The following is a 10,551-nucleotide window of genomic DNA, read 5'->3' on the forward strand; positions in this document are numbered from 1 at the left end:
TTGCAAATCAGAAAACTGATGCCCAGAAAAGTTAACTGACTTGCCCAAAAGATTATGGCCAGTGAATGGTAGAGCTGAGATGTCAACCCTAACATTTTCGGGGAATTTACTATGTTCTAGGATTTAGGCAAGTACAAATTATATAATTATGGAATTATAAATTCTCTAATTACTTCTCACTACTTTGACATAATCTTCTATTTGTTTCTGGCACTTATGAGGCAGAATCTTATTTACCCACAAACACCATTCTTCCTGCATATTTTGCTCAGAGCTGCTGTATGACAGGTACCAGGCTCTCTTTCCCAGCTTCCCTTGCTGCTAAGAATTATCATGTGCCACCATTCTGGCCAATGAGATGTAAGAGGAAGTCTACGGTGTTCCCTAATCCATTTTCTCTTCTCCATGCCTGTCCTAGCCACGGTGGGATTTTTTTTTTTTTTAAATATATTTTATTGATTTTTTACAGAGAGGAAGGGAGAAGGATAGAGAGTAAGAAACATCGATGAGAGAGAAACATCGATCAGCTGCCTCCTGCACACCTCCCACTGGGGATGTGCCCGCAACCAAGGTACATGCCCTTGACCGGAATCGAACCCGGGACCCTTCAGTCCGCAGGCCGATGCTCTATCCACTGAGCCAAACCGGTTAGGGCTACGGTGGGATCTTGACACGACAAGCATAAGGATAAAAATGAAAATGGCAGAGCAAAATGATGCCTGGATCCCAGCTTCATCCCTGTACTGCTGGCTGCCTACCTGCAGGCTTCCGGCTGATGAGAAAATATAAGCCTCTATTTGTTTATCACTATAGGTTGGGTTTTTATAAATTGTGGCCAAATGTATTCCTAAGTGACACTGTTTCCTAAATGCCCTTCATCACTGCCATTTCAGTCCTTTACAATTGAACGCGCTGCCCACCAGTTTACCACCAGCCAGCATCTGACTGAATGAGTGTCCTAATTGCATTACCTTTGAGACCTGTGGCATTTTGTCACCTGAATCAGCGCTTAGTTTTCCCAGCTTCCGTTTGTTTTCACAAGGGCAAATACAGGAACATAGTGCAACAGCTGTGTAAACACACTGCTCAGAGATGGCAACGCTGCCACACCTGACCACTGAATGGGAGGCCAGCCGCCCACTGTGCTTCAGCTGATGAGGGAACCTGGGTTCGCTGTGGGGAAGGTGGTTCACTGTCAGTTAAGTGCTTATATCAAAGTCTGGCTGTTTGAAAGTCAGAAGCACAGAAGTCAAGGACAGCCTGTATTTACTCCAGTGCAGCCCTAGCTAGCATCTGTATCAGTTAGCTTCCATATCAGTTAGCTGTTGCAGAGCAAGAAACGACCACTAACTCAGTGGCTTAAGACAATGTCTATTACTGCTATGGGCCAGCTGAGTGGTTCTGCTGACCTGGGCCAGGTTTAGCTGGTCTTAAATGGGCTCCCGCAAGTGTTTCAATCAGTCTGTGGTCATGTCAGCTGGGGAAAAGGGGGCTGTGGGGCTGGTTTGGGATGGCCACACCACCTGTCTCACAGGTGCTGGCTATCAGCTCTGATGAGAGGGCTGGTTGGGTCCCAAGGTCACTCATCCTCACGTGGTGGTGGCGGCAGGCTTCCAAGAAAACAATGAGAAGCAGGCAAGGTGTCTTGAGGCCTAGGCCCGGAACTAGCACAATGCCTATTGTGATAGCATATTAAATTGTGCTCTAAAGGAATGTGCGGCACCACATTCCATTGACTAAGGAAAAGGCACAAAGCCATTCTAGTTTCAAGCGGTAGGCAGAAGGCCCCTCCCCTTTTTGATGGGAGAGACTTGCAAAGGGCATAGGTATAGGAAGGGTTGGAGAACAGGGGCTGTTTTTGTAATCAGCCCACTACAGTACTCAGAGTGAGAGCTTCTCATAGAAGGAACATCATGGGCATCAAGGAAAGAGATGAACAAAATCTGGTAGCAGAGAGATGGCTGGATGGACAAAATGGAAACAATCCTGCAGTGGAGAAAGAATGAGCAGGAAAGGGAGCAGAGGAAGAGGCTGGAGACACAGACTAAACGACAATCCCATTCTGATCATTACTTCTACACTGATTTGCACTGGGCGCTTAATATATGTTAAGCACTTTGCAGGCACAAGCTCACCTAATCCCCAACTACTCCTATGAGGGAGGTTCTGTTATGAATCCCATTTACAGAGGAGGGACTTGAGGTTCAGAGAGGATTCGGTAATTTGCAAAGAGAGACACAGAAGTGCAGGAAGCAAGACTTGAAGACTGGTCTCTTGGCATTAAAGCTCTGGCCCTACTTCTGACACTGTTCTGTCTCTACGGTACCTGGTCTCCCTGTTCTATTTCAATCCTACTCAACCTGCCCCATCAAGGCCCAGCCCACTGCAGCCTCTGATGACTTCCAGTTTGATGACTCCCAGCAATCTTTTCTGTAAAGAGCCAGAGAGTTAGGCATTTTCAGTGTTGCGTCCCAATTACTCAACTCTACCCACAGGGTGAGAGCAACCAGAGACAGTATGTAACTGAATGGGTGTGGCTGTGTTCCCATAAAACTTTCCTTACACAAAATAAATAAAAGAAATAAATCATTTGCCAACCCCTGCTTAATCCACTCTCCTCCTTGCAGCCAGAGTGAGCCAAACTCAAATGTTGACCCTGCCATTTCTTGCCTATCCAGTATCTTCTGGATTAGTCCCAACTTGCAGTGTGGTTTACAGCCTTGCAATCAAAGCATGGCCCCTGAACCAGCAGTAGCACTCTCAGCCGGAAGCTTATTAGAAAAGCAGTCTCGCCTGGCCAGTGTGGCTCAGTGGTTGAGGGTTGACCCATGACTCAGGAGGTCACAGTTCAATTCCCGATCAGGGCACATACTTGTGTTTCAGGCTCAATCCCCAGTAAGGGGTGTGCAGGAGGCAGCTGATCAGTGATTCTCATCATTGATGAATCAGAACTTGCATCCTAACAGACTCCCAGGTGATTTGCACACTCCAGTTTGAGCAGCGCTGGCCTCAATACCCCTGGTGTCCTGGTGTCTTCCTAACTCTCCCATCTCATCCTTGGTCTCTGAAGCATCCTCACATCCCATCCCCTTTCCAGCCAAATGCTCCTTTCACCTTTGTACTTGATGCATTCTTCTCCAGCCAAGCTCCTAATGTGTCTTTGGATCTGGACTTAGACGTCACTTGTTCCAAGCAGCCCTCCCTGAACCTGAACTGCACGAGGTGACCTTTTCTGTGCTTCCATAAACCTCCCCCCATCTAAAATCCACCACTGTATGCGGACATCTTAACTGCCTGCCTCTCCTAACTGTCTGTGTGCTCATGAGAAAGAGACCACGTCTGTCTTGGTCATCACTGCGTGTGTCCTCCATGACTGGGCAATAGCCACTGAATAACTACTTGTTAAAAAGCTAAAGGCAACACACACCCCACCCTCTTTTCCACTGGGCAAGTGTCCTACACAACTACTGTTTAATCAGCCTGTGGGTACAAGTTTCCCTAAACTTCCACTGGCTCCAAGGCTTTGAAGAGTCCAACCTAGCCTCCAAGCTGCCATTTCTCACTAAACCAGTAGTTTTTCATATTAGCAAATGTTTACCATTTGCAGAGGGCCTGAGTGCCTGAGAGATTTCTGGGTAAAATTCTTGAGCTGTCAATTAGCCACAGGCCAAGACTTGAACTGCATTTAGAAGTGTGTGTGGAAGTGGGGGGAGAGGAGGGTAGAAGTGGGGCATGGGCAGAAGGTTCTAGGCAAGGAAAACGAAGACTGGAAGGCAGGACTCCAGGCTGTAAGCCTGCAGAGCTATGAACTGGCCTTTCCCACCTGTGGACGGAGCCAGTTCTGTACAAGCGACAATCCCAGCTTTGCTGCATTGGAAAGCCTCCCATACACCCAGACGCTGAGAGCAGGTAAGGCTTCAGTAAGGAATCATAAGCCAGGGCAGCCACAGGGAACAGGAGACCCCTCCCCAAATCTGACGTCCAGTCCAGAGGTTTCTACAAGTTCCTTTATTAACAAAGCGAAGTATAAAAGAACAAGGCTCCCAAATGATCCATGTGGTTAAAAGTGCAAATTTACTCCAACATGAAATAGAAAACAAATGGCAGGCCTCAGCTATTTGGGCTAGCTATTAACACCTTTTAATCACACAACTGTAGCAGCTGAACCACATTTATTAACTCTTTAGTCTCTGTTATTGCAACAAAACATATGCTCTGACTGCAGCTGACACACTGCATCATAATACACAGTTTGGGGTCAGAACACACATTAAAAATCACAATAAAATAAGAGGAATGTTTTAAAGTCAAGTGACTAAATCAAGGCACTTTTTTTTTTTAACCAAAAGATGCTCAAAATATTCCTGAATACCTGATACTTCAAAAACCAGATTACATATAATTTAGCTGCACATTTTAGTCTATTCTCTCTGTACACATGATCACATGTATCTTCACCTGCTCCCAATTTATACTTGCTTTATCCCCACCAAATCATGTGCTGTGTAGGTATAGAAAAATAAACAGTAGTGTCTTAGTAACAGACATGAGATTTTAAAGAAATTAACAAATGCCACATGATAACACTGAACTTCTTTCCTTCTCAAGGGACACTGGAAATGTTAATGAGATTCATTTTTCCCACCACTGGGAAACAATTTTTTCCTCTTCATGGGTGGGTGGGGAAATTAAACCTTCAGCATCAAGGTCAAAAGCCACATTTTAGAGAAAAAGTGACTTACTCCATGAGGATAAAAGAGATGCTGTGGAAGCTGTTAGGTTCATTCCTTCGGGATGTTCATGTTGGTGGGAGCCACTGAGTCAGAAAGGGATAGACACATCTGATCAGGACAGTGTTCTTGGCAATGGGAATGGTGACAAGCGTAACTAAGAAGCGTGGCCCAAAGACCCAGCACTGTTTTTCTGGTGTTCAAGGCCACCAGCTATCCTTGCTAAGGCACAGGCAAGGACACTACTAAAAAAAATAAAAATAAAATAATAATAAATTTTAAAATTAGAATAAAATGCAAATAAAAAAAGAAACAAGTTATTCTGCAATCCTTCCTGATAACTCATCTTCAAACTCCAACACAGCCTAGGAGTTTGGCCTGGACTCACCAGGAAGGAAATGCCAAGAACGGGCCCCGAGGTTTGCTGGAGGATCTGGCTACAAAGAACAGCTCTGGGAGAGAGGGTCCTTCTGGGAATTGTGAGTTAAGTGTTATCTGTGGCCATGTTAATATTTTTGGTTTGTTTCTACAATAAAGCTTAGCTCTGAGAGATAAAGAATACTGAGATATCACTCCCCCAACTAAGTATAACAACATCATACCCATAACAATAAATATAACCTTATACATACTTGAGGGGTTAACTGTGTAAGTCAGGGGTCGTAAACTGGTGGCCTGCAGACTTAACCAAGTTTTGTTTGGCCCACACGGTGCTTTGGAAATTTTAAAATGACTTAGTTTAAAAATCAGAAAATTTCACTTTTAAAAAAATCCTGATTTCCAGCCCCTCTGTACCCCTTTCCCCTGCATGGAGCTGAGTAATGGCTGTTTCCCCTTAAGACAGGGGGTCCCCACTGCCCACCCACCCCTTCTCTACCTTGCTTCTGCAGGCTGCTGAGTTTGTGACCCCTGATTTTGATATAGCACATACCTAAAAATGTGTTTCCTAACCCAAACCTCTCTCCCACACTCATGATTTCCACCCCATCTCTCCTTCCTTTCACTTCCATCTTAGATCCTACTTCCCGAGTCCTTCAGATTTCTCTTGGTTCACTCACATTCTCCCTTCTTTCAATTCAGTTTCATTTTGCAAACCCCACCTCCTACTCTCAGCCCTGGAGCATTCTAGGATGGCTCCCAGACTGCTCAGTAGAGTTACTGAAGGGTGTCTTGTGGCAAAATGGCTGAGTCATTTTCTCCAAACATTTTCTTTGGGCACTGGCTGGACAATTAATTTTTTTTAAAACATGAGCAATTCTGAGCCTTCCTGTATAAGAATATTTGCAAATATGAATCTCCAGTACCAGGTATACACCAAAAATGTGTACTTTTCTGATCATGACGGAGCCCTAATAAAATACAGAACTGAGCTTAATTTAAGTGCCTTGGGCAACCATCACACCTGGCTAATATGCCATATTATTTCATTTGTACACAGTACATGTTTGGGATTATTAAACATTGATCAAAATCGATCGAAAACTCTTTAAGTTTTGGTTACCATGTCCAGAGAACAATTGCTCAGCATGGCATTTAAATAAAACATTAATATTAAAAAAAATTAACAAACACAATGCCCATTAATTTAAAAAAAATAATAAAAATTTAAAATCTTGAGGATGGATGAGGCTTTGGGTAATTAACCTGAAGAAAAAACAAAAAAACTACAAGAACAGTATGTTACCAGACTTAAACTTCAAAACACTACTAAGATAAAAAAGGAACCTATCAACTTAGCTATAAATATTTGGAAAATTCAGCTTTTAAAGCTTTTAATACCTCCAGAGCCTCAATGTCCCCCAATCCAGTAGACTTAAATGACTACATGGGAAATTGAACACTGGACAGTTTATATCTTTGCAGAAAGTTGATAGACTGATCCCTTTGCTAAATGCAGTACCTTATAACCTAACACTGACCTCAAAAGCTAGGAATGACCTTTGTGGTTTCAAGGGGAACTCTCCCCAAAACAACCTCAAGGAGAAAGCAGAACATCTGCAACTGTTTCTCTTATAGTCCAAGGCTGCAAAGGATATAAGAAGTCTCTGCAGTTCTGATGAGGATTTCCTATAAATCATTTATTCACAATGACTTCCTGCAGTGGCCAACTAGGTCCCTTAAAGAAAGTTTAGAGTTCCCTCAAAATAACTCAGGAATTAAACAATGGCCCTATTCAGGTGGCTATTTCTGTCTTCCAAGTTTCACCCTTTAAGAGCCTAAGAGAGTACATGTCTTTGTTTAAAAAAAAAAAAAAAAATCCCTAAGTATAACACTGGGACTGGCTGCAGTTTCTAGTAGGAGAGCATAGGATGGACCATTTTAAACTTGGAATTGTGGGCTGTTAGAAATTTGGGAGGACAAAGAGGGATTTCAGAAGGGGCTCCTCCTGGTTGCAAGACACACCCAACCTGGTGATATTTCTGTCCAAAGTGGGGGCAGGGGAGCTGACAAGGGCTATCTCCCTTCATCTCCACCCATCTCCTCAGGCTCTCTTCTGTATTTCTCCTCTGCTGATTGACCAGGGAGTCGTGGATCTTCAAATACAGAGCCCCAGATACTAAACTATACATAACGAAATGCTTTGCAAGACCTGTGCTGACAGCTGCTCTTCAAAGTCGCCTTAGGACCACTTAAAGGCAGCTTGGGCAATGGGAGGATAACTTTCAACCACGGACCATTACTGAGCATCGAGAGCACTAACTACAAGGTAGGCACTACAGTAGGCATTTCCTCTTCATTATCTCATTAAATTCCAAAAGAAATCTCATGCAAAGGAGTTTGCTTAAAAGCCTTAAAAAACGGTTTTTGTCTCCAGCCAGCAGCAAGTTCCAGTGAGACTCCTTGATAAGCAAAGACTAAAATACATCTTTCTCGAGACCCAACATGTTTTCCACCCTCACCACTTTGATGCTACTTTGCTGGATCACAGCATGGACTCAATGAATGGGTGATGACTGGTACAGATTCTGGCATGTGCCTGGAGGGATGTAAATAAAGCAAGCCAGCTTTTCAAGACTGCACCTTTCTTAATAGTAAATGTAGCTAGTCTCCCTTTCAGATGCAACACTTGGCACTAGTGATTACCACAAAACAAAAGGATTGATCAAAATAAAGTGCTATTTGCTCTGGAAGTTTCTCTAATCAGTTCTTGACTGCCTCTCAACCTGTGTGACTCACTTCTTTACAATCCCATCAAACACTAATGATTGCACCATTTAAAAAATACATTAATATTCATTTGAAGAGTGGAAACTATGTTCCTCATAACAGTAGCCCCTAGACTAGAACTTCAATTCCAGGTGTAGATATTTGTTTTTTAAACAATCAATCAGGAACCCAGGACCTAGCAAGTAGTCATGCAAAAAAAATAAAATAAAATAAAAAATTAACTTCTTTAAATTTGAGGGCCAGAGAAATCTGTGACACAAAAACCAACAGAGGGAACTTTCCCTGCTGCTAGCTCTCTCTTCCTTCACTGGACCTTCCTAAAATCTGCAGATCCTTCCACAGACTCATTCTACACAAACCAACATTTGGACCAACTCTTAGCTGCTGCTGTTGGATGTTTTTCTGGAGCCTGCCTAGGACACTCTGGTGGGTGTGAAGAAGTTGCCGTAACTATAGTGGATTATGGACCCAAGGGTATCATTTAAGCCACCAAATGTCATCCTTGGAATTTTCCAAAACCTTCTGCAGCTCATCTTTCTGGAGTTGAACTGGCTTCATGGCCATCCCACCCCCACCTGGTGGGAGAGGCTTTAGGAGCATTAGGCCAGGTAGGGGCACTGTCAGGGTTTATGGTTCATCTTTGGGGAAGCCCTGGGTGTGCTGGGGGCGCTGACTCCGGGGTGGAGAGCACCTGGCAAGGTAGCGGGGACCCCCATAGGCCCGCAGAAGATGGGGCAGCCTTCGCCATGTGGACAGCAACCGTGCAGCCACGAGTTCCCGGGCGTGACCATCGAAAGCAGCCAGGAGGTCAACTGGGGCAGCTTCACGAAGTACCTTGGGCAATGGGCCCACTTCAGCTGCTGCCCCGCCAGGGCCCAGGACACAGTGGAAGAGTGTCTGGCGTCCCAACAGACAGTCCCTAAGAAACCGAACTAACTGGTCCATGCGCTTCCCCAGGTGAGCCTCATCCCAGCCTTGCTCCGGCGCCCTCTCGTACAGCAGCACCGCCAGCAGCACTGTCTTGAGCACGTATGAGGACAGGATGCGTCCCCACTGGGTGGCAGCCCTTGGGTCCAGCCCGCGGGCGCCCAGGTCTCGGAGGGCTTTAAGCAACTGCAGGCACTTGAGGTAGCAGGCACCTGGAGGGGCCCGTTCCTGCAGCCAGCCCAGCAGCTTCTGCTCCTGGCGGGCTGTGTTCACGCCCCAAAGTGCATCTGCACGCAGGCCTTCCGGGAGCTCCGACAGGGGCCCAACGGGTGAGGATGGCGGTGGTGGAGCCACGAGGAAGACACCATCGCCCAAATGGACGGCGGGAATGAGTCGCACGGCCATGGAAAGTCTGCAGCAGCCATAATCGGTGCGGCAGGGCAGAATGTGCAGGGTGGGAGGTTGATCCAGGCCACCCGGAGTCAGGGTGACCCGACAGCGCTCCTCCAGGCTGTAGCGCACGGTGGCCAGGGATCGCTGCAGATGCGACTGGAACCAGCGCAGCACCAGGGTAGCCGAGAGGTGGCGCCGCCCGCGCACGTCCACACAGAAGCCCTCTGCGAAGGGTTTGCAGTCCCGGAGCCAGTGACCCCCAGAGGCCCCCGGCGGCGCCTTGAGTGAGCACACGAAGCAGCCATGAAAGGCTGGGGCCAAAGCGGGCTGCGCGCCCAGGCTCCGCGGTTCCAGCGCCACCAGCGGCGGCAGGCGCAACGGCACCAGAACGTCGAAGGCGTCTGGCCGGCGGATTTTATGCTGCTCATAGGCGCTGCCCACCTGGATGAAGTCTCCGCGGAAGGCCAAGGCCAGTGTCCTCCCAGGAATAGGTCCTGGGGATCCCCGGGCGCGGCCAGCCCGCACCAGCTCGCCCACGATCCGGCTCACGTGTGCCTTGCTGTGGCCCAGCACGTGCGGTGACAGGCGCACCTCATGCTCATAGTAACTCTCCAGCAAGATGTCGAGGCTGGGCTCTTGGAAGTGTCTTGGAGAGAAGGTGGAGTGGCCCCCCAGACGGGGAGACCCGGGCAGGAAACGCTGCCGGACAGCGTGGCGACAGCGGAGGAGGATGTAGCCAAAGAGTAGCAGGACAGATATCTTGAGCAGCGGAAAGCCGCCGTCCGCGCCGTCGGGGGGCTCAGCCCGGGAGCCCCCACTCCCTCGCAGGACATGGTATAGGCATACGAAGGCAGTGCACAGGCCGGTCACCAGGGGCCAGAAGACGCGCAGGTTGAGGGTGTAATGCACCGACATGCCGGGCGCCAGCCCCGGTGGTGCCCCCGTCCCAGCATGCGCGCAGCACCCCAGCAGCTCCGCTGTCCGGGTCTCCTTTGCCTTCGCGGCGGCTCCCCCCTCGCAGGGCTGGGGGAAGCCGCCTTCCAGCTCGGCCTCCTCTCCCAGCTCAAATTCTCTTTCCAGCTGCGGCCCGCCCTCGGCTCCCAAGCTCCGGGCCGCGCCCTGCGCCGGCAGCGCGCAGCGTCTGGCCGGGCGGCCCTCCCCACCCAGCGCCCCGGCGCGCTGCCCACGGCCAGCTTCTGGCCCGGCCCGGCTCGCCTCCTACCCTGGGCAGCCCTCCGGACACCGGGCTCCCGCGCTGCTCTCCTCCGCGCTCGTTCCCGTTACTCGGGCCCGGGAGTTTCCTCTTCCGAGGGGAGGCGAGGCCGCGCCAGCT

General features: G+C 48.2%; 1 protein-coding gene across 1 annotated transcript; it reads right to left on the reverse strand.

Annotated features, from left to right (window-relative positions):
* Positions 1-8,525: 8,525 nt before the first annotated feature.
* Positions 8,526-10,133, reverse strand: ITPRIPL2 (ITPRIP like 2; the record flags this gene model as incomplete). The annotated part of the gene is made up of 1 exon (XM_080678047.1): positions 8,526-10,133. One exon carries the CDS (start codon positions 10,131-10,133, stop codon positions 8,526-8,528), a length of 1,608 nt encoding a protein of 535 aa, XP_080534173.1.
* Between the last annotated feature and the right edge of the window lie 418 nt (positions 10,134-10,551).

This window comes from Plecotus auritus (assembly GCF_963455305.1).
Source record: "Plecotus auritus genome assembly, chromosome: 7".
In the NCBI taxonomy this organism is placed as follows: Eukaryota; Metazoa; Chordata; class Mammalia; order Chiroptera; family Vespertilionidae; genus Plecotus; species Plecotus auritus.